This window comes from Pygocentrus nattereri, chromosome 25 (genome assembly GCF_015220715.1).
Source record: "Pygocentrus nattereri isolate fPygNat1 chromosome 25, fPygNat1.pri, whole genome shotgun sequence".
Classification (NCBI taxonomy): domain Eukaryota; kingdom Metazoa; phylum Chordata; class Actinopteri; order Characiformes; family Serrasalmidae; genus Pygocentrus; species Pygocentrus nattereri.
The window spans coordinates 21793407-21817990 of record NC_051235.1 but is presented as its reverse complement, the minus strand read 5'-3'; the positions used below and the strand labels follow the sequence as shown (position 1 = coordinate 21817990).

At 37.9% G+C, this 24584-nt stretch overlaps 2 protein-coding genes across 4 annotated transcripts; both read left to right on the top strand.

Annotated features, from left to right (window-relative positions):
- Positions 1-238: 238 nt before the first annotated feature.
- On the top strand, positions 239-9472 carry muc15 (mucin 15, cell surface associated). Its single transcript, XM_017703514.2, has 4 exons — positions 239-589; positions 3331-4021; positions 6527-6697; positions 8434-9472. The coding sequence occupies exons 1-4, from the start codon at positions 410-412 to the stop codon at positions 8553-8555; spliced, it is 1164 nt and encodes a 387-aa protein (XP_017559003.1). The 5' UTR covers positions 239-409; the 3' UTR covers positions 8556-9472.
- A 529-nt stretch (positions 9473-10001) lies between these two features.
- dis3l (DIS3 like exosome 3'-5' exoribonuclease) lies at positions 10002-24130 on the top strand. Of its 3 annotated transcripts, none has more exons than XM_017703577.1 (17): positions 10002-10219; positions 11562-11715; positions 11891-12019; positions 12120-12255; positions 12825-12992; positions 14579-14657; positions 14748-14927; positions 16138-16307; positions 16926-17087; positions 17260-17510; positions 19484-19576; positions 19744-20268; positions 20523-20677; positions 20934-21112; positions 21418-21563; positions 21737-21908; positions 23244-24130. In XM_017703577.1, the coding sequence occupies exons 1-17, from the start codon at positions 10090-10092 to the stop codon at positions 23586-23588; spliced, it is 3174 nt and encodes a 1057-aa protein (XP_017559066.1). In that variant the 5' UTR covers positions 10002-10089; the 3' UTR covers positions 23589-24130. The 3 variants fall into 3 exon arrangements, with proteins under 3 accessions (XP_017559066.1, XP_037390155.1, XP_037390157.1); XM_037534258.1 differs by having other exon boundaries at positions 10002-10240; XM_037534260.1 differs by lacking the exons at positions 10002-10219; positions 12120-12255 and having other exon boundaries at positions 11575-11715.
- The last annotated feature ends 454 nt before the right edge of the window (positions 24131-24584 follow it).

Below are 24584 nucleotides of genomic sequence, written 5' to 3'. Positions count from 1 at the left end.
CTCTCTTTCTTTCTCTCTCTCTTTCTCTCTTTGAGGCTGAAGGTTTGTCCAGGCATGGCTCCTTGCAGTCCTGCCCTTGAGTGCAACACTTACCGGAGGGCTAGCTTGTGACGCACTCTATGTAAAAATAACCCTCTGCCTTTTGTTATCAGATACACCAAACACATATAGGCAAGAGGAAAGAGGATCTGTGTGACCCGTGGGTTGCCATGGTGACAGGGCATGGTTGGAATGCCTTAGAGACCTGTTAGGCAGGACCGCCTCACATTGAAGAATCATCATATGCTCAAATATTTGCTAAAATATTACTCTGAAACATGTTCTGCAGGTGGGACATGTCTGTAAAGCTCAGTCACATGTGTGACTACCTCCAAAAAAAAGTTAAACGAGTGTTCTTCCATGCCTGGGTATGACGTCTGTGAGGGGGCTGACAGAGGTGTGGCCAGCAGGTGCAAATTCAGGTAAGGTCAGTTCCTGGATAACCTCAGGATCCTCCCACTCCCTTTGCTTTGTTTCTATTCACAGGAGCAGCAGCAGTTTTCTGTTTTCACCTGCTCATCGCCTCACCTGTAACGACAAACAGAAACAGGTATGACACCTTTTCTCTCCTTATTGAAAATAAAAGACAAATCCTCAACAGGTGGATCAATTTAAAACTGGCAAATGTACTACAAATATAATAGAATTATGTATATTTGACTGACATCAATGAGACAACTGGAATTTAACTCCTTACCTGTCAGCACTGTCCCCATTTTTGACTTGTATCGTATTTGACATGCTGGAATATTGTGAAGCCTTCATCTACTTGTATGTAATATATAGCTCTGTTGTGTCTGAGTTTACTGGTGAGAGAAAGTCAAAAAAGACTTTTTTGATGTTCTTTCACTTTTATGTTGTCACTGTAGCTTAAAGAAAAAGAGTTATTGTGTCTAGCAGACAGCATATTAGGTTAATGTAGATTTCCATATATTCAAACAAGGATAAATTTTAACCTGCCGCTGCTGCTCACTAAGTAATCCCTTCTTTTTGGTCTAGGGATATTTTTTTCCCGACGAAAGATTAGTTAAGTGTTTAAATTTAGCTTGATGCTCATCCAAAACTCTGTTTAGAGCCATATTTAACATTTTGGATTTAGAAAATACACAAGTTTAAAGAGAACATGACGTAATAAATAAGACAATGCACAGCAGAAACCAGTGGTTATTTGTTGTTATCACTACATGGGTGTGACTTTGTAACTACCCAACTATAACTGAAACTAATTATATAGGCCTAACCAGTTTGCTTGCCTTTGGCTCAATTCCATTTATTAAAATGTCATAACTCTTTTGTGTCCCTCTCTGCTCTATAATCTGCACTGGGGTAATGAAATGCTTAAGTGTTGGTTAAAAGTTTAGTGAAGTGCTAGACTCAGTTCATTAAGTATTGCCTGAAGGTGCATTCCATCGATTTTTCCACAATTCCATTATATTCCATTAAGGTCAAGATGTAAACAAAATCATTCAGAGTGGTCTAATTTGAAATGATGCAGTGTACAGAAACTTACCAACTCACATTTCTTTACAGTGGTGGTGATAGCAACCAGGGACATCTAACACGAATACAGCCATTTTATTTACTGTACAAAAGGGTCAGTGAAACTACTCAGTGTTATATGACATGTTGATAATATTAAAATGGTGGTGAATTGAAACATGTAACTGTGACCATGAATGAATCACCATGAATGGCTTTTCTAAAACAATGTTGAAGACCAATGTTGTAAACATCTCAAACTAACCATTTCATTTAATAACTGTCTGTGGGGTAACTTTTAGAGGCACTAAACCATTTGCAGGTCTGTTTCCAATCATCTCTACTTTCTTGGTAAGTTTCTCTAGAACATAACATTTCATGACAAACCACTCTGAATGACTTTGATCACATGTTCGCCATTTAATTATTGGTGAAATGCCAATTTAAAAAAACTTTAAAACTAAAGACTGAGTCTAATCACGCCACTGTAAGAAGTTTGGGTGTGGTGTTGAAGCAATGCAACAAGGGTAATTTTGATTGTGAAAGGTGGAGGATTATTTGTTATAGATGTGTTTTTGTGGTCGAGGGTTTCTCCTGAGATGTATCATTACAACAGTCTGTTGAGCCACATGAGATTTTTTGCATCACCTTTGCGATGTTGTGTAACCATCCTCTTTGCTGGTATATGTTTTATGCGTCCTTTATAAAATGGTTTAAATAGTTGTAGAAAAATAATTTTAATATAAACCTTTAGTATCAAAGTGAATATGAACAAAAACATTGCCAGTTTTAAGCAAAACCAGTGTTTTCAGGTTGTAATTAAAATAACTGATCACACCAATAACAGTCCAACACTGTTTTCAAGTGAAAGCATCTTAAATGTAGACAATACATCTAATATTTCATTTTATGAGACTGTTGCAAGATATAATACGATTATTCAATCTTGTTTTGGATGTGTTTTACTTAAAATGACCTTACTGAAGGGAAAGTTTCCACAGATTTTCTGATTTGTTTGCACAATCACATAGTTAAGGTGTCAACAATAGTTCAGAGTATACAAAAATACAAGCAGAGAGTGCTGCTGGTAGGGAAATAAACACAATACTGAAAACACACTACGTGCAGGGTTCAAAATCTTGAAAAAAGTAAAAAAAATATATTATTAACAAAACCATTTCACTAAATTAAAAATGTCTATACATGGCCATAGACAAAATATGCTTTGTTCTAGAGAAACTTAACTTGTTCACAGTGGTGGTAAAAGGAAACCAGATGTCTGGAGACATTAATGCCACAAAAAGCCACCTTGCAGGATTTTTTTTACATAAAGAGATTATGAATAAGGTGACTGATTTGGTTTTATGAAGGTTTGATCCTAAAAATACATGGTGGAATGGTACATGCAGGAATTTATAAGGTAAAATAGTCCCTAAATACTATATTTTTTTAGATTTACAACCATTTTGCATAGTAACCTGGTTACAATGACCCTTCCTTACAATCACCACCACTATAAAGGAAAGGTTACTATTAAGTTTCTCTACAATTAACCACCCCTACCACCCCCCCCCACCCCCAAAATAGTGAAAATCTCATTGCACTGGCTCATAGTTGTACTCTTTTTAAGCATTATTTATAACCAGCACATTAAAACAAATACATATGTTGAGAAATACATTAATTTTAATATATTCTTAAAGCAACATCATAATGACATATAACAGCTATTTTTCCTACAGTTTAGATGCTTTTACTTCCCAAAATATTGTTTTCTGTAATGAATGACACAACCAATGTTTCTTTTCTCAGGAAGAAAAGGCCATAGAAATGAAACTGCCTTTAGGCCTTGTCTTTGCTCTACTCTTGACACTCCAGTGCCTCCAACAGGCTACTGCAGCTTCAGAAGATGATGCTGAAGACTTAATAAGTGGTAGTACATTTGGCTCAATAAGTGGTGATCATTACAGCACAAGCATTTCAGAAGATTCAACTGTCATTCCAGTAACAGATAATGAACTGGATGCTAATGACACAGACTCTGTCACATCAGCTCCACCACCTCATATTGCCCTCAACTCTAGCAGAGAACTTTCAGTACAAACCAATGAAACCTCAACCCAGAAATTCAACACGAGCAGTCCAATTACACCCAGGCCAGATCCAACACCTCCTATGACCAATAAAACTAACCTAAACAACACAGTTACACCATGGCCAGATACCAACAGCACAAAGCCAGAGTCTGGAAGCTTTTCTTCAAATGAAACAGCTGTTGACAATCAAAATTCAACTACAAGCAACAGTGTGAACTCTACGACTACTCATCCACCGCAGGTCACAAATACAACAGCAGAGTCTCTGCCTGAAAGTCCAACTAATGGAACCTTTCCAACAACAACCACCAAATTACCTACCACTGTATCTACAACCACAGCTGTGAAGACCACAAAACTGAACAAAACTGGGGTATCATTTGATGTCAGGGGCAACTCAGACCGAGGTGAGAAAGAGATGTAGTGTACATTCTCATAAACACTCAAAAGATGGTGAAAGGAACTTAATTTAATTCCTAGAAGTAATTAATTCTCATTAATATCATTAGATATTTGCTTTAAAAATATTTACTTTAAAAATAATAATTGAACAATATTATATATCAGTATTTGATGATGTATTTATTGTACTCTGAGACTTTTAGCATTTAAAAATTTCTGTTCATTTATAGGACTGCTCTAAAAAGAACCTTTCTTTTTACTTTTTTATACTTTTTTAAATTGTTACCCCAACATAAAACACAATTACATTTAAAACTGACATGTTTTCAGTCTGAGCAAAGTAACATCAGTAACTGCAGTTCGAGCATAAGGTCATGCTTGAGTCAGGACCTGCATTTATCAAACATCTGAGTGCTTATCACAGAAGTATCATGTTACACCAAGCTCAGGTTTTTGGCTTTTTAATGAACAGTTACACACAGCAATTTGAACCAAGAACATTAGCATTAGTCTACTTGGAGGACCTCAAAAGATATGGATCCAAATTAGACTTCTTATCCTTTATCCTGATATACACTTGCAAATTTTATTAAATCATTTCAGTGTTCAGTGTATTATTCAGTGTTAATTGGAATTGACAAATGGAGATAAGCATAGATTGATAGAGGATCTTGGCTTGGATGTATGGTCCTTTGGATGTAAAAAAGGTTCTTTGCACTCATACATCTCATTTTCAAATATAGTTGACAGTGGTTCTCAAACTTGTCCTCAGGGACCCCCAGATGGTCCAGGTTTGTTTGTCTGTATCTTTGCATGTAGGCTATAGCAAGAACTTGAACTTGGACCATCTGCTTTGTTTATGACATCCTCCAAAGAATATTTTTTTGCATACTTACTTTTAATAATAATAATACACACACACACACACACACACACATATATATATAGCATATATATATATATGCTAGTGAAATTTAACATTAACCTTGTGTATGCATTGACACAACTGAGAAAAAAGGAAAAACAGTATTGTTTTCAAAAGTATTGTGATGCAGGTTTCATTCAGAAACATAAGCATTGGCTTTTTAAGTAGTCCAAGGCAATGTGCATCCATAGTTAAACAACACATCTCCTCAATTCCACCCTCAAGCTGTCCCACATTTTCAGTATCTTATTTCAGTTCTAAAGCTCCCAGTGGCTCTGTGTGTGGGGTTGTGTTTCGGGGCTGGTTTGTCCCCTGTGCTGGGCCAGGCTCTCTGGTTACTGACACCTAACCTAACAGCACAATAAGCACTGTGTTCTCTCAGCACGTTCTGGGAGGAGCTGTGTCCCCAGGTCAGGAGCAGACCAGTGTATGAGTACCTCACCTCTGGGCTAATGTTAGCATATTCATGTATTGAAAGCTCAGAGGGATTTCCCATAATCAGCATTATTCTAACCTCTCAAACCTTGCCCATAAGTCCCAGGGTGGACAACAATGTGTCTCTTGATTTGAAATTTTATACACAGGTCAGAGGTACTGTAACCTAAAAATGACTTTATGTGGTAACATGTCATTTTACTGTCTTTAATCAAGTAAAACAAATTTTGAATGATAAAATGCAAATATAATTCAAATAATAATTCTGGGCCCACATTTTCTCACTTGTACTCTCACTACAAAGTTTGGGATCACCATTTGATCACCATTTGAAAATATGATTTTGTTCTAGATACATGAAATTTTCTACTAGTCTATTGGTTTTGAATTATGTGGGAAGATTTTTTTCATGACGAACAGATCTGTAGATGTTTCCAGAAAGCTGTATAACATTGAGGATGAGCTTACAATAAATTTGACAACCAGAATCCCTCATTATTCAAAAACTGGTGACAAATCTCCTGCTCTATTAGCTATTCATAGTTATTACATAATAATAAAGTTATCATAAACAAATAATTACTATTTACCATTATTTATTAAACTACTTGTTCCCAAAATATTTTTGAATAAACTATCAGTTTACATTTTGGTGTCCTTTTTAATCTACCCTATATAAATTATTATTGAGTAATAATTATTGAGATTTTGAACTGTAGTCTAACTTACATGTTAGTTTCATAGATCTTATACACTGACTAAGAAATTAAGTTTTTGGTTCAGTGGGTTCAACCTGCATTGAAAACAATGAGCGTTACTGGAAAACATTTCAGTAAAGTAATGCAACAGTATTTGAAGCTGAGCTAATCGTTGGAGAGGATTTCTAAACATGGCTCCAGAACTTCATTCTTTTATTGTGGCTGAACTGCTGCAATCTTAAGAGACTGAGTTAGAGAGGAAATCTGTGTCGGGGGATTCCTACTTTAGATTTCCCCATAGAGTTGGGTTAAACCTAATTTTCCCCACCAACATATTTGCCTCAAGAATATACTTCTTTCTCACTTCTCCTGTGATCATTTTGTCTTTTGAGCAGATGTGAGGTTGCATTGATTGGTGTCATTTATCGTGAGCTATCATCATGACTTTGCAGGTGTTGCTTCAGATATTAAGCAGAATGCCAAAAATCAGGCATGGGGAGCCATTGTGGGTGTTGGTGTTGCAGTGGGATTTGTTGCCTTGGTGGTCTATGTCATCATGAAGCGAAGGAGCCACAGGGACTTCTCACACAGGAAACTGGTGGAGGAGATGCCACCTGAGCCAGGTAAACATGCTCCTCTTCATGACTGTCTGTATTAGTAAAACATAAAAAAGGCAAAAAAAAACCTCTTTATATGCAGATCTACGTGGAGGAAATGCTGAAATATTGAGGGTGAAATGAATCAACAGGGCTAACGTGCAACAGTGTCAGCTTAAATTTTTTGAGAATCTTTATTCTAAGTAAACTCTGTAGAAATCACAGTCCTTTTAAAACATACAGTCATATGCAAAAGTTTGAACAGCCCTGGTCAAACTGCATGGTGTGGTGACTTTCTAAGTGAAAATAAGTTAACACATCTTCTACAGAGCACCAACTTTAATATATAATGTTTTCTGCATATTTAATTATTTATGTATGTACAACATATTAGGAAAAATATATAAACTATACATAAACTATAATGTAACATTTTATATTACATATTATATAAACATATTATATTAAAATTTTCCCCATTATGTTCAATTCAGCAAATAAACACTTAGTGTGCAATAAATGTGCAGAGGTGTGCTCTTTGTAGAGGATGTGTATCACGATAAACTTATTTTTACTGAAACTCAACAAAACTTCATTTGACCATAGGCACCCAAAGTTTTGCATATGGCTGTACACTCCATATTTCATGGGAATGTAATATTTGGGCAAACAAACAGTTTATGTATTCAAGTGATAAAAAAAGAGTTGTTTGTTTGCTTATTTGATACTAAATCATTTTTTTTGTTATTAATGAGTGTGTTGTTGTGTGCAAACCTCAAAACATACCACTGTTTACTCACCAGTGCATACAGTCCATTTGTGCAAACTAACTTTCAAAAATAGTAAAAAAAACACCTCCTTTACAGTTAGAAGGGGTGTTTCAGCCCAGACTGCTTTCTGAACGAAGCACAATACAGGACCAATCAGAACAGAAGTCATTTACATATATCGGTCTTAAGGGAAACAAAAATGTTTCATTGAAAGTGGTAAAGAAAGGGAATGCAGATTTTTTTGATATATATGATTACATAAACATCATATAGGAGGTATCAGATATAAACAGAGTAAAATACATAAAAAATGACCCTCTAACTTAAAGACATACCTATCCTGATTTGAAAGCAGCCTGGTCATTTACTTTTGTAAGTGTAATGTGGTGGTATGCTTATGCTTTTCTCAACACTTTCTTTGTTCCTTCACTTCGGCACTTCACTTCACTTCACTTCATCTCAACTGTCCATTAGACTGTATGCCTTTTATGTGTGTTTTAATGGAAACCTGGCCTTTCGGTTCTTGAGGTTTTAGCAGTGGTTGGCATCTTGTGGTACACACTTAAAAACATGGTTCTTCAAGGGTTCTTTAGTAAAGATAATAGAATAAAGAAGAATAATTGTATTGTTACAAAGTCAAGCTTTTAACAACAGAAGAACCTTTTTTGGAGGTATATTAAACAATTTTCAAAAAGGGTCTATATAGAACCATTTACTGCTCCATCAATCTGAAGAACACGTTCATCACAGAAAGAGTTATTCAAGTGTTCATGTTTCTATATAGAACCATTTTATTTACTAAAGAACCCTTGAAGAACCACATTTTTAAGAGTGTAAACCATCAGAGATCATGCTAATGTATTCTTTTCTCAGTGGACATAAATGCACATGGGGAGTGTCGTGGATCTGAATGTGTTCTGAAAGAATTCCTGAGTCATCATCTGTTTTGTTGCCTGTCTGGCCTTAATATTTGTTTGTGCCTCCTGTTTATAGTTCTCCGGCTGGACAATGGTGATCCTCTGGATTTGAAGTATGATGGACGTGCTTACTATAACCCTGGGCTACAAGGAGACAACATTCAAATGACCAGCTTCCCACGAGGACACTCAAACTAAAGATTAGTCTGCCAAGCCAAAGACACTGATCTCATACACTGGACTTTGCTGTTAGCTATTCTGAATCTGACCTAAAGAACCTAAATAATAAAAGCTTCCGCATACAGACATACGGACACGATGTAAAGCAAATTGCCAAATGAACTTTAAAAGGACCAAAGCTTAGGTTTTCTTTCTTTCTTCCTTTCTTTTTAAAATTGTGTTTCCATCTGAACTCTTTAGACAGGGAGACTGCTGGAAGGAACAGACTGGAGAATGTTTTGCTGTTACACTCTATATTTTTCATTTGATAAATAGAAATCATGTATAGCTCTTTTTCAGTAATGAAGTAATGAACAGGTAATTAACACAACTAAGTATAATATGAATAGGTATTATTACTTAAATGATGTTAATATAATCAAACTGGTTGAATATCCAAATTTATATCAAGGCTATATGGCCTGGTAGTTTGAATATTGTTATGAATAGTATAAACGTTGGTATTGAAATATTTGGATTGTGTGAGAAACATATGAATGTAAGGTGTGAAGATGTAATGAATAAGACCAGCACATTTTAATAACAGCTGATAAACTAATTAAGAGAAAAGCATATATAGGTTATGAATAAATCCACAGGAGGGAGCACACAGACACTATTAACTGGGCTTCTGAGAAAATGTGTGTGAATTTAGAGTGCTTCATTTTTAATGATGTGGCTCTACTTGATGTCATAATCAAACGCACTTTGTTATACATTTATGTTGTTCCAAAACTCTCCAGCAGCTACCGATGTACTAAAGGGCAAATCTATATGTGTATATACTGTGGAGTCTTTCTGTCTAAAGATTTATGTTTTACAAAATGGGTTTATGGTTCATTCAATGCAAATGAAAGCATCTTAGAGCAGAGTAACAATAAAAAATGTAAACTTTTTATGTTTTGTATGTTTATTGTTTTTTTCAAAACAAAGTTTCATAAACTTCTACAACTTTCTCTAAAAGTTGGAATCAAGTTTTGTTAATCATTTAAAATATTCTATTATGCTGGTCCTGTATATGTTTTTCTTTCTTTGTTTGTTTCTTTCTCTTTCTTACTTATTTTCTTTAATTATTTCTACAATTTGTTTCCATTTACTTGTTCCATGTGCTTTCAGGAAGCAAAAAAAGCAGAAAAAAGAAAATAAACAAAGTTTTAAGTGTGTGGAGAATGATGAATGATGCAGACTGAAAAAGCTGAATAGCATCAAGAATAAAGTTAGAATAAAATTAAAATCTCGAGGCTGATTTAATATGTAAAAATATAAATATCGGTATATTATATTATTGATATTTTAATAACTTTTACAGCCCACAAAACAAAACGAAACAAAACAAAAACGACAGTCCAAATTTTACTCTCAAACACATCCAGGCCTGTTGGTGGCGATATACGAATACGTTGCTTGGCAGCCCACCATGTACTGAAGAGCAGTAGAAGTGTCCTGGTTGTTGTTGTCAGAGTTGTGCCTGATGCGAGTTTGATTTAGAGCGTTCTCCACTCAGATTTTCCAGATGATTAAAACTGAGAAGGTTTTGCATTTAAAGAGTTCTCGGGGTGGTAAAGTCCGTGTTGTTCGGGAGCACTATGTGAGAGAACAGGTGGAGTGCGGCAGTTGGCTGTGTGAGGCGGGCTGTGTCAGCGGTGAGAGCGGAATAGCTAACGGTCTTTACTTCCCTGCTTCTCTCTGTTACTATAACCTTACTCGTCACTATTACATCTTATCTGACTATGACATGTTTATAACTAATACAGTCTCTCTCTCTCTCTCTCTCTCTCTCTCTCTCTCTCTCTCTCTCTCTCTCTCTCTCTCTCTCACGCGCTCTCTTTGTCTGTCTCTCTCTCTCTCTCTCTCTCTCTCTCTCTCTCTCTCTCTCTCTCTCGCTCTCTATTTCACAAATTAATGAAAATAGTAAGTCAGATTCTTACTCGCCAGCCCCTTGTTCGAATTCTCCCGGTTAAGCACCTTAAATGAAACTGCCTCACCTTTGAAGGTGGAATGGGAAGATTCGATCAAGAAGCGAGTGAATAGGAAGCTGACTTCAGCCTCGTCTCTCTCTCCCTGACTTACTGTTTTCCTTAACTGATGCAGTTTCTCTGTGACTTGTCATTAAAGGGGAATTCCACTGACTTTTAAAACAGTCATTTGTGTTTTGATGCGAAATGCGCGTCTGGCCAAGCTACCTCTCAGAAAGTTGCTGCCTGATTCCCAAAATAGTTCTAAGATGACGTTTGGGCCAAAAATATATTTTTATTGTTACATGCAAAATTGGTTTTAAAAAGTAAAAACAATAGCAGTGGTGAGGCATATTGTACGTTCAAGATATAAAAAAAAAACAAACAAACAAAAAAAGAAGTGTGTATGTACTGGACATGGATAATAAATAAAATAGCTATATTTACATTTTAGACACATTGCACAACAGCACAATCTGATCGCCAAATAATAAGGAATCTGAATCACTTTGTTTCTCCACAATTGCATGATGCAGAAATCAGTGGAATTCCCCTTAAACTAGTTATTTTGTAGAATTATTGATGCAGGATACATTTTTTGTGAGGTTATGAAAACCAATGTAGCATATAGCCATGTAGGATGTGAATCTAGTGCAGTTTAGTGCCACTCATTTTTGTTTACGTTATAAGTAGTTTTTCAACCTGCTTTTTGAATGAGGCACAAAAGAGTCAGCACAGAGGTCATTTTCATATATGGTCACGCAAAAATTAATTACATTTGTTTTTGAAACAACAGAAAAATCACACAAATGTCATAAGTGGACCTCAAGAACATAAAATAAACTCTAGAAAGGAGCTATTATTTACTTCTGTGTTCAGAAAATTTTAACATTCGTGTACTAACTAGTAGAATGATGGAAAGTGGATTGAAGAAACTAGTTTAATAATTCTGGCTAATGCCATCATGCAAGACAGTAATGTTTTTGTTTTGTGAGGTATAACGGTTAAAGCTGTGACTGTACTCTTGTAGATGGCAAGCTGCTGTCTGGAGATGTGACCCACTATGTGGTGCCAGACGCTGGAGTGGTCCGGGACTTCCTGGAGGTTTTGGAGTTTAGGGAGTTGCAGGGGATTGTGTTCACCCAAACGGCCTGCCAGGCTGCACATCATGCACGTGGACGGAGGTATTCCGCTAATACAGTGATTTTAATACAATAATATTATGTCTACATTTAAAATAACAACATTTTTTATATTAATTTTGTGCCTACTCAAGTGCAGAATGTATAAGATTTTAATAGTGTACAATCAGGTTCTCATTGTGGTCTGTTTGTGTTTCACTGTTATTGCACTTTACAGGCACTACAACAGGTTACGTGCCCTCCTAAAGGACCCACGCCATGACTGTATCTTGTTTGCTAATGAGTTTCAGCAGTATTCTTACTGCCCCCGAGAGAAAGGAGAAACACAAGAGAAATGGCACACAAGGTAACAGATGCATATTTGCTCAAAGGTTTGTTCATATGTAATGGTTTTTAACCTTGTCTGATGAGTGGGTGGGTGATTTTGTGCATTTAAACTCATCCAGGTGTGTGTACCATGCAGCAGTGTGGTACTATAACCATCTGGCTGGTCTGAGGCCAGTAGTTATGATTACGGAAGATGAGGATGCTATCAAAGAGTACGGCAGTCAAAACAGTGGAGTTTATGTCATCTCGACCCAAGTATGTGTGTAGACTTTTAGCAACTTCTTATTGGCTCATAAATAAAAAGCACCGTGGTGATATGGCAAAAATAAAATATCACAATGCCTGAAGACATTTTCCCCATGCACAGTAGTTTTTCTGAGGTTTGTGAAGTTGGTACTGACAGAATTGCTCCAGCATTGCTACATTTAAATAATATTATCAAAAACTGAGTACAATGATTTTTGTTAAGTGTTTCACATACTGCACTGTAATAAATCTAGTTAACAGGACTAATTATGCTCTCTTTTATTTAAAACATGCAGTTGGTCAGTGTTATTAAAGCACTGAAATTCACAATAAGCTCAAGAAAGCATTGTGGCATTTATCACTTGATTTATCACAATACAAAATTATATTGTTAATTGCCCATCTCTACCCCTCAACTTTATTACTTGTCATATTACATACTAATTCAAACAGCCATTGTGAAATCAACTACCATCAGCATAATGCAGATGCAGTGCCGTTCATTTTGTAATAATACAGTAACAAACATTAGCGTGCTGCATGCTGAAAGTTTGTATTGAATATCTGTTGATCTTAAGGAATATTTGGAAAGTTTTTGGCCAGACCTGCAGGCAGCCCGGGAGCTCTATGCGTCCATTGCTCAGGCTCTACAGGAGAGAGAAAGTGAAGGAGCAGAGAAGGAATACACTGAGCACCTGCCTGCTGAGGTGCTGGAGGCAGGAATCAAATCTGGCAGATACATTCAGGTAATACCCTTTTAGTCAGGTGGGTGTGAATGAAGCATTTAGATGAGGCTTAATATGTGTGAAGCATCATTGCTTGCAACCAAGACAATCAGCTGCCACATCATTTTTGTCTGAAAATAATTTTGTTGACTTCTGTGGACTATCGGCTGTCTACAGGCTACATAAATAGTGGTCACTGGGGTCAAAGCATGATGTACCATATAGAAACCAGTAAACAGATGATTCATAGAGCAAAGTGGCTGCAATTTACAAAGCATATGGAGTTGCAAAAGAAATCAAATTAGTAACTGTTGACATTTTGATCTTTGTATGATAAGCAACAGATTTTTAAATGGTCCATATCTTAAGTCCTCTTCTGACAGGATTAGTTCTATATTGAGAGGTTGAGTAGTTTAATGTTTACCAGGTAATATTAGTCTTGTACAAATTGACGTTGTTGGTAAATATGCCATCATATTCTGTGGAAAAAAAGTAACTTAAATATGGAGGCACTCAAAGAAGTCAAAATCAAGCAGATACTTAATAGTACGTACTGTCCTTCCTCATATGTATAAAACTTTTTAGATGATGACTGTTAGCTGTGAAATCCCAAGCTAGTATTAATGGTAATGACACAATGCATTCATATAAAACAGCAAGACAGATGGTTGGGATAAATTAAATAATGGCTAAATCAATGTTTTGATTTTTCTGTGCATTTCTGGAATAAAGACGGTGTCTCTGTCATTTGCACTGAGATTTTTTCCGGTTTGAATTGTTCATAAACATTATAGACATCCAGGGTAAACTTGGATTACCCCTGCTCCCCATAGAAAACTACTACTGTCTGAATAGGGCTTTAGATAACCAAGGTTTTCTCAATTTTTTAAATAAATAAGAGAGTGTTAAAGTTTTAAAACATTGCTCTCCAGTCCATACAGTCCAGGTTTTGAAACTAAGCTGCAGAAACTGCACATTTTAATTAATTGTTTTAATGATGTCAGATAAATATACCACATTTTCATATATCCACCTATTGAGTCTCCAGCATTTTAACTCCACCAGTTCACACTGAAGTTGTAAAGAGTGTTTCAGCCTGGACTGCGGCACAATACAGGACAGCCAGTCAGAACATAAATATATCAGGCTTGAAAGCACAGTAACAAAAACAGCCTGTTTAATTGTAATAGATAGCCAGGTCGGAAAATTATGACTAGTTTACGTGGGCACTAATATAATAAAATACATGAAAATGCAAGTCAAAATGCCTAGAAAACATAATATTTGGACTTTTTGGACAGTTATTGCACACAATGGACTAAATAATTCCACAGTCTCAGAGTGTACCAGAATCTGCCAGATTTTTTTATGTTAAAATCACTAAAACATTTCTTCTAGGAATGAGGCCCGTGGTCTCTGATATTGGGGATTAGTTTCTGAACTGTAGCCTTTTCACTGCTCATAAGTGTTTATGTCTCTTAAAGGGAATGCAGACAGAAAAAAATAAAGCTTTTTGGTCCTTTCAGTATGAAAATGTGCTTCTTTTTAATTCATTGGAATCTTTGAGGCCTTGATAATCAAACATTTCCTGCCTCTCTCATTTCAAGGGCACACTTAGCGTGAACAAGCATCGTGCGCAGCATGAGGCCTTTGTGCGTTTTGAGGGCTCCTCAAACAAGAACACAGGTCAGCAATTACGAACACAATTTCTAGGCTCCTGCTATACTGCATGAGGCAAGTTCACTGTTAAACTTTGATCTCTGACCCTGTCCCCAGAGTTAAATAGTGACATTTTGATCAGTGGTGGGAAGCATCGGAACCGTGCAATACATGGAGATGTAGTAGCTGTGGAGCTGTTGCCGCACAGTGAATGGAAAGGCCGGACCACAGCGCTAACAGAGGGGCAGGGGGAGGAGAGGGCAGGAGAGGACACACAGAGCCAGCCCATGCCAACAGGTAACAGCAACTCAAACAGTGGGCATTTTAGTACCCTTTTTCACAGTAGCCATAAAATGCAATTTCTACCTGTTTTAGAGGTCTCTCAGTTTCAGCACAATGGATTTTTTTTCTTCAAGAACACTAATGAAATATATTTTGGTGCAAATGTGTGCAATTTACAACACTGAAAGTGAACTGGATTTTTGTATTTCTAGATCAAGCAAATTGACATTTATAAAAGTGTTTTTATTGTACTTAAATTCTATTTTTACTGTGGCAGTTGTACACAATTTTGTGATATGAAGAAAGCTGCAGTTGTGCTGTTTTATCTCTGCACGACTGCCTTTATGGTGAGGTGTGAATTGTTTTCACAGCAGGCGGCTCTCGCACAGACAGAGTAACAGGGGAAAAAATTCATTTGATCATATTCAGCATTAATGTCCGTTCCACAGGCTGAATTGGTGAAAGGGGGCCAGAAGAAGTTAAGCCTCAGTGTACAGAAAACTACAGTGAATGGAAGTAAACATTGTTTAAATCTGCGGTAATTAAGTCACCACTAGGCAACGACTCTAACTCTAACCACTCTAAGATGACGCAGAAAAATGTAATTTATAAAAAGTATGAAAATAGCTTCCAAATTTGTTAGCTACAGTTAGCGTTGTTGGCTTTTTACGGGCTAATATAAATCAAAATCAAGAGCATAGCTAAGTGAAGTTACTTGGCAATATTTTTGGTTTATGTTACTAGTGATTTTTGGGAAGATTAATTCAGTTAACTTGTGTCTTTGGGAAAATATGCACTGATTTCATGGGAAGGATAGTGTTATTAAATCCAACAAACACACAAAAATCATAAACTCTCCCAAATATTGTTTTGAACCAGCGGTGTCACACTGCTGTGTTTATCATAGTAAACCAAAAGGCTGTGGCAGCACAAAGCAGCAAATTCACATAGAGTCCCCAGTGTTACAATGCCTACTGATAACCTCAGCTACCTCTCACAAGGGTACTGTGTTCTGGAAGAGTGGACATACTTAGAGTTTAAGTTACTGTGTTGAAGAGTATTGAGCCACAGCCAGATGATACGGGTGAACAGTTACAGGACCAGGACTAATGAATGGAAATTTACTAAACTCTTGGTATTAGAAGCTGTTTCAAAAATATTAAGTAATCATCAGACTTACTAGATAGTCTAACAAAGTGTGATTTTTCTTTTCCTCCCTCGGTAGGCAGGGTGGTGGGTATTGTGCAGAGGAATTGGAGGGACTATGTGGTAACGTTTCCTCCAAGAGAGGAGCTGAAGTCCCAGAGCCGAAACTCCCAGAAGATTCTGGTCATTCCCTGGGACTATCGCATCCCAAAAATCCGAATTAGCACTCAGCAGGCTGAAGCACTTCAGGTACAACTCTCTGAATTCATGTGGACATTCTTAGGGCTGCCATCTAAGACAAGGAGACTTGTAATGCTTGGAATCAGTTTATTACCGCTTCACAAACCTTCCTATAAAAATGTGAATTTAAGTTAAATTTTTATGTATTCTGCTCTTTCAAAAAATCTTAAACATCCAAATGATACACTGCCATAAGCAAAGGTTTTGGCCCCCTGGTAAAATTACATGTTTTCTCAGAGTGCTATACAGAGGACACACCTCTGCATTTTAAGATATGATTACTGTTTATTTACACAATTTAACATGTTATGAAAGAAAACATAAAATAAGATTTGTTGAGAAGGTACAGCACATTTTTATATATCACATTGTATTCTTCCAACATATTAAAATCACAAATAAATAGAAATTGTGCACAAACACATGCTGTGTTTATTACACTAATTATAAGTTGTGTAGATAATTGAATACCAATCATTCAGATATTGGGCATGTCAGCATGTGATGCATGATAGATGGACTTTTTCTGCTTATTGTACAAAAAATAAAATACTAGTGTTGACTTTAGCCTTTTAAAAACTGTACCATTTGGAACGTAGTACTAATGTGTTTGAATGCTGTGTGAAGGACCATAGGGTGATTGTGCGTGTGGACTCATGGGATAGCACCTCTCTCTACCCCAATGGCCACACTGTGAGAGTACTAGGCAAGGCAGGTGAGTTGGAAGCTGAGATTCAGACCATACTGGTGGAGAACTGCATCCATGTGCCCCCATTCTCTGAAGCACAGGTGAGTAACACTAGAAAAAAGTAATTCAATTAATCTTTAATTATCCTCACAGGCAATTTTAGGTATAATCAAAAAATAGATTTAACCAATTGAAATGAAGAATAAATGCATTTTTCACTATTTCCTATTCTGACTGTTCATTAAATTCATGCTTGTTGGTGTGTTTCTGTAGTTGCGAGAGATGCCTGTGAACTCTAAGGAGCAGCCATGGCAAATGGGCCCAGCTGAAGTGAGCTCTCGTCGGGACCTACGAGACACACATCTGGTGTTCAGCATTGACCCACTGGGCTGTGAGGATGTGGACGACACTCTGTCTGTATGCACCCTACCTGGAGGCAAGCGGCTGGAGCTGGGCGTGCACATTGCTGATGTCACACATTTTGTTAAAGAGGGCTCACTCACTGATCTGGAGGCTCGCAGTAGGTGAGAGGCTTGTTGTTTTGGGCAGTGTCATGAAGCTCTGAATGCTTTGAGGTCCTCAATATTTGATTAATTACTAGTTAATGAGTTTGGGCAGTGTGGAAAAAAAATAACATCATGACACTTTAACGATTGACATTTTAACAGTATGCAGTAATCTGTTCACCACAATATTGTTTTTCTAATTATTTATGTTTTAACAGACAAAAAAGCCCCAGTAGTGCCACATTTGAAAAACGTTATCGAAACCTATGAATACAATGATTTTTAATTTAAAATTACACATATTCAATTCAAATTCTACTCAAGATTCTTTATATAGTGCTGTTTAAATTGGATGTTGTCACAAGACGGCTTTATAGAAAGCCTTAGTCCAAGCTCCAAATGAGCAAGCCAAGATCGAGAATAACAAATAACAGTATAGATTCATCTAAACTTGTGACTGCTGCTGGAATTGTCATGATGACGTATTAGTATGAATGTAAAAAAAGCAGAAACAAAAAAAACCAAATAATCTAATTCCAATTAAGCATGCCTGATCATGCTCTTTTTTATTAAAACATGCAGTCTGTCAGTACCCTTATATTGAGCATATACATGATATGCTCAGAAAAGTGATTATTGTCAGGCCTGATAGTTTTCAGGCGCCACGCCGGAATTCCGGCGTACCGACGTGTCTGCGAGAAAAAAAAAAGGTTCGCCTAGTGCAGGGGTCGGCAACCTTTTTGACTCAAAGAGCCATAAAAGCAAAATAATTGGAAATGTATTTCAGTGAGAGCCACATAATATGTTAAAACGACGACGACATCTCACTCTAGCGAACGGGGGGTGGGGTTGACGACGCCGACATGTCAGTCAAGCGAATCGAAACTAAATACCGGACGTTTGTGATATTCCGCCCGAACAAGTTTCAAAAATAATATACGTTAATTAAATTAATTATCTTCAAAAGCTGAGCCGCATCAGAGGGATCAAAGAGCCGCATGCGGGTTGCCGACCCCTGGCCTAGTGATCTGACCATAGGATCTGACACTCCTCTTGATCTGACATGCGCTGACATGCGCAGGTTTCACTGTAACCAAGACCAAGGCCTAGCCTACTAGCCATTAAGCCAGTCAGAAACAGGGGGGGCGGGACTTGCTTTGACCAAACAAATTGATAGATTCAGTAGGAAATCCCGGGAAATACACGTGCAAAATTTTTTCCACTGTCAACGCGAAACGTATAAACTCAGCCATGGAACACAACTATATTAAGCCTGGGGAAAATGGAACTGAATAGTAATTTTTGGGCTGTAGTATTATTTATGAGTTTGTTGCACTGTAACTGTTTCAAAATATTTAAAATAAATGGTGCATAGTTTGCTATTATATTTTTTAAAAGAAATGAATGTGTCCTTGTTCATGTCATTTAGTCAATGGTTAGGCTACTAATCAATTCCTAGTTTACTTTGGAGTATTGTTATTGCCACCTGCTGACCGTTCTTGGTATGGCTGTAGTATCTGTAGTCTCCTATGCTATAGAAGCAATAAGGTATGTGACTAGTTAAAAACAGGTATGGATTCCTGAGCAGGCCTGCTAGTCCCAAGAGTTCTGATAATCTGCACAAGCTTCTGAAATATAGGCTTATATTGGATTTGTTTATCTCATGTCTGAATGTTGAATGTTGTTAATGTATTTCAACAAAATTCAACACAATCTATCATTGAAGGGACTAAATTCTTTGACAGTAATGAAGATCAGGTTTATACATAGACATATATCTGCGCCCAGGGGCCAACAAGTTATGTGTTAAGTGTGTCGCATACATAGCACCCCCACTCTGCTCACCTCCCGAGCAGAGAAAAAAAGTTCAGGCTCAGGAATTTTTCCCACTATCACCCCTGTATTGTGATGTAATTTAGCATGATAGCAATTACTATCATTATATTGCTTATGGGACTGTTTTATCATTTCATGCATCTCCCTCATTCTAGGGCTACCACCTATTACCTGGCTGACCGCAGGTATGACATGCTGCCGGCAGTGCTGAGTGCTGACCTCTGCTCCTTGCTGGGAGGAGTGGACAGGTAAGCCACATGCTATACCTTCACACCAGCAGGTGATCTTTAATGGTCAACTATTGATTTTTACATTGTAGATGTCCCATGTAAGGATTTTTGGGAAGACTTTGGGAATGTTCTTGGAACTTTGTAAGGATTCCCCCTAAGACAACCTCTCATTTTCCATTTCATAGATATGCCATGAGTGTACTGTGGGAACTGGATGTTGAAACTCTGGCTTTGTGTAATGTGTGGTATGGCCGCACTTTGATCCGATCCTCCTACCAGCTTCACTATGAGCTGGCTCAGAGCCTGCTAAACGGAGAAGAGGTTGAGGTGCCAGAGTTGTCCCAGCTCAAGAGCTCTGACAAGAGTCAGAAACTGGCTGAGCTACTGCAGGCCCTGGAGACCCTGACACGGGTGGCCAGGCTCTTGCGGGCACAGCGGGATAAAGTGGGTGCTCTGGAGCTGGAAGGGGTGGAGGTGAGGGCACAGCTGGACAAGGACAAGAACATTGCTGCTCTCGTTCCAAAACAGCCTCTGGAGGTACACGAGACGGTGGCAGAATGCATGATTTACGCCAACCACTGGGTGGCCCGCAAGATCCAGGAGAGTTTTCCCCACCAGGCACTGCTGAGGCACCATCCGCCACCCAGACAAGAGTTCTTTAATCAGTTGATTGACAGCGCCAAAAGTCGTGGCTTTATGATTGATACACGGTATGAAAAAGATCTGTAGTTCAAAAGCTCTCACAGTTGAAAAAGAACAGTAATGTATCATGTAATACATGAACACCTTGATCCATCCAAACTCCCCCAAAAATATTCATGAACATTGTGACTGGTTAGAGAGCCGATTTACATATTGTAATATTGGTACTGCTAAAGCCAGTATTTAGCATAATAATAAAAAGTATACCAGTTGCTATGGTCATTTTTTCTCTTTTGTTTAACATCATTTGTCTCTTTGACAGGTCAAACAAGGCACTGGCTGAATCCCTGGACTGGGCGGTGGATCCTCAAGACGCCCTGGTAAACAAGCTGCTGAGGATGATGGCCACCCAAGCCATGTCTAATGCCCTGTACTTCTCAACTGGAGCCTGCCCAGAAGAACAGTACTATCACTATGGTATACTGTCACTTTTAGTCTTCCTCCATGGGTCTGCATTCTTCAAGAACATATGAGAGATGCAATTCAGGTTCCACACAGTAGAATCAAGGGCTATATAAAATAAAAAGATACTAAACATTTCCCTGGACAATGCATAACTCTCATTTCGCCTCCAGATTTGTCTATTCAGTTCATTTCCAAAAAGCCTTAATTGAAAACAGAGCAGAAACTCCACTCTGATGCTCACTAGCCCGATTGTGTGTTTCACTGACAGGTCTTGCTCTGGATCGCTACACACATTTTACCTCTCCAATCAGGCGCTATGCTGACATCATAGTGCACCGCCTTCTCATGGCTGCTATCCAGTCTGAGAAAGATGAGTACCTTCATAAGACCTTAGCCAGCAACAAAGAACTGGACGAACTGGCACAGCACATCAACAACAAGAACAGAGTACGTAGGGTTCTTGATTAGAAACTTATGTTTGGTGCCCCAGCAATATTTTAGAATAAAGATCTTGTCAACTGTAAAACAAAACCATCCCTATGATGACATTTGTGTAGTGGCACTTTTTGGGGAAGTTTTGTGATGTAATGGAGCCATTGCCCATCTTCTGGTACCATTTTATTGCTCTTTATAATTTATGATCTCTAAACATTACACAGTAACTATTAGATCATAGTATTTGTTTAGAAAAAATGAGGCTCAGAATGTGTCAGAATGTTGTACTTATAATTGTATTTCTGTGTGACCATCAGGCAGCCCAGCATGCACAAAAGCAGTCTACAGAGCTTTTCCAGTGCCTCTACTTCCGAGACAAGGACCCACTAATGGATGAGCGCTGTGTGGCTGATGCTATTATCTATGCAATCAGGGCCAATGGAATGCTAGTCTTCCTGCCACGGTTATAATTCGGTTTCATATTATGAGTTGTGTATTAGTAGAAGTATATGTAGAAACATATTTGGTGAAGAAATACTCAATAAAAGTCATACATTTGGTGTGAATGAAACAAAGCCAGGCCATTTAAAGAGTTTAGAAACACTCAGCTATGTCTTAATGTGTATGTGCTTTCAGATATGGAATGAAAGGAGCAGTATATCTGAAGAATCGGGATAGCCAGGTGATCAGTGTGGGAGATGATGGCAAGTGTAAGTGGCAGGTGGGGACACTACAGAGATATCCTGACAGAATTAGCACCTTCACTGCCATAGGGACGCACACCTTTCACCTGTTTGACCATGTCACTGTGAGTACACGCACTCTAAAATACATGTATGAATGCATGATGCCTGTTGTCCCACAAAGAAAGACATAACCATGCTTAACATGTAACATGTACTTAATGTTTAAAAAGAAAAAAAAGTAACATGTATTTAATGCTTTATGCTGAGCATGTTAAACAGAAAATATTATTTCTATAGCATAATCGGTTATCAACTATTATTTGATTGATTAATCTAACTGCATCTGAGCTAACTCAGCCCCACTGAACACCTTTGGAATGAATTAGAACACCCAGATAGGGGGCCAACTCCATATACATAGCCAATGATTTTGGAATGGGATGCCCAACAAGCATTATATTGCCAAAAGTATTCAATCACCCATCCAAATAATTGAATTTAGGTGTTTCAGTCACTTCGTTGGCTCCAGGAGTATAAACGCAAGCATCTAGTCATGCAGACTGCTTCTACAAACATTTGTGAAAGAATAGGTCGCTCTCGGGAGCTCAGTGAATTGCAGTGTGGTACCGTGATAGGATGCCATGTCGTGAAATTTCCTCATTACTATATATTCCACAGTTAACAAAGTGGAAGCGATTGGGAACGACAGAAACTCAGCCACGAAGTGGTAGGCTGTGTAAAATGACAGAGCAGGGTCAGCAGATGCTGAGACACTTAGTTTGCAGAGGTCACCAACTTTCTGCAGAGTCAATCACTACAGACCTTCAAACTTTGTGGCCTTCAAATTAGCTAAAGAACAGTGCATAGAGAGCATCATGGAATAGGTTTCCATGGCCGGGCAACTGCATCCAAGCCTTACATCACCAAGCGCAATGCAAAGCCACTGGACTCTAGAGCAGTGGAGAAGTGTTCTCTGGCAATCCATGGACGAGTCTGGCCTTCTCATCCAACATCAGTGTCTGACCTCACAAATGCACTTCAAAAATTCCTATAAACACACTCCTAAACCTTGTGGAAAGCCTTTCCAGATCATCTGAAGCTGCTATAGTTGCAGAGGGTGGCCCAACATCATATTAAACCCTATGGATTAAGAATGGAATGTCACTCAAGTTCATATGCGTGTGAAGGCAGATGAGTGAATACTTTTGGAAATATAGTGTATGGGTGATGATCAGGTGTTTTTCAATTCCTCCCCTGTTGCCACTATGGTCTGTCAGTGCAAATACAGATTTATTCTTTTCTACTGCAGCATAACAATGGAAGCCAAGTTGATTCTGGTGATTTCTGTATTGTCTTTTCTGTTGGAATGACTACAAGCATCATATAAACATTATATAGAATTATAAAGTGTTTTTTTGCTCTATATTCCTTTCTCTTGTTTCTTGATCAATTCTTAGGTGCGCATCTCTGTAGAGCCCTCCCGCTGCCATGCTGACAGCATGCATCTGGAGCTCATCAGTAACAAGCCGCATCGGGCTGCAAGGGCTGAGTCTCATCCTGCTGGTCATGGCCAGTCTGAGTTGGTTCAGGAGGTGGTGCGCAGGGAAGAGAAGGCATCCCTCCAAGCAGAGGAGCAGAAGGCGAGGAGACCCAAACTGAGCCGAGAAGAGAGGGAGTTCAGACAAAGCAAAACGCCCAATCTTTACTCCCTACTGCAAGAGATCAGTGAACTGGCCCTGCTGGACTTGTCTGTCTGTCACTTACCCAACACTGAAGCACAGACGTGCAGTACCTCAGCATAGGTTTATTTCAAGGATTGAAACCCAATCGGAATCACGTATCTGATCTCAAAACCTTTGTTGAAATGGCCCTTGGGGCTAGTTTACTAGAGACTTGGATAGTGGATTTCATTGCTCCAACATTACAGAGCATGATTTTTGTTTACTCTAAAATTTGGCACATCCACTTCATCACTCAACTCCTTCGGCCAATGTTTTACTCAGAAATTGCCTATAAACTAAGGAATTTCCCTAAATTAGTTTGATTCTCTCAGTTAGTTGCACTGAGAATTACATAAACCAGAGACTGATCAAATTAACGAGAAAAATATTGTTTTTTTGTTTAGCTGTGGTGTTCAAGGTATATTTATAAGGTGTATAAACTGTAGATTTTTAAGATGTTTTTTGCTGAGTTGAATTAAAAATGATTTTTTCTTTAAAAGTTCAAAAGTGAATGGATGGCTGTTGGGCCTATTGGATCACCAGACACAAATGATTCCTGTCAGAGATCATTGCTGAAATGTTAGATAATTTGTAGGAATAAAATGTTGTGGGAATTTCATGTACATGTCTGGAAATGCCCATACATAAACATATATAAAATGTAGAAACTGTATTCCACCTAGAGTGGCATTTAACATTTTTTGAGTTACAGATGCAGTGAAAGGAATGAATTGCAAGCACTTTAGCCCAGCGTCACCTAAACATTCTGTTCTTCCAGAAACGGCATAAAGCATTGGGTTGAAGTATCAGTCAATTCTAAACACCTGCCTGATATATTTTTAACCAAAGAAATGCCAATACCAGTATGATTCTGTTATCATTATGCATCTAGGGCTGGGCAATATGACAATAGTCATCATTATTATGGTAAATTATTGTCACAGTTTGCTTTTCTGAGCATATTGTAGATATCGTCAGTGCTTAACACTGAACAATTGCATAGTATTCTTTAAATGTGGGTTCTATTTTCTGTTCCAGTTTATCAAACCTCAGGTAAATTAAATATTGAATACTTAT

Coding starts and splice junctions, on each gene's coding strand:
- muc15 (XM_017703514.2), top strand. CDS start 410: ATGACGTCTGTGAGGGGGCTGACAGAGGTGTGGCCAGCAGGTGCAAAT. Junction 590..3,330: donor GTAACGACAAACAGAAACAG/GTATGACACCTT, acceptor TTCTTTTCTCAG/GAAGAAAAGGCCATAGAAAT. Junction 4,022..6,526: donor CAGGGGCAACTCAGACCGAG/GTGAGAAAGAGA, acceptor ATGACTTTGCAG/GTGTTGCTTCAGATATTAAG.
- dis3l (XM_037534258.1), top strand. CDS start 10,090: ATGATTAAAACTGAGAAGGTTTTGCATTTAAAGAGTTCTCGGGGTGGT. Junction 10,241..11,561: donor TGAGAGCGGAATAGCTAACG/GTCTTTACTTCC, acceptor GTACTCTTGTAG/ATGGCAAGCTGCTGTCTGGA. Junction 17,088..17,259: donor CCCCATTCTCTGAAGCACAG/GTGAGTAACACT, acceptor GTGTTTCTGTAG/TTGCGAGAGATGCCTGTGAA.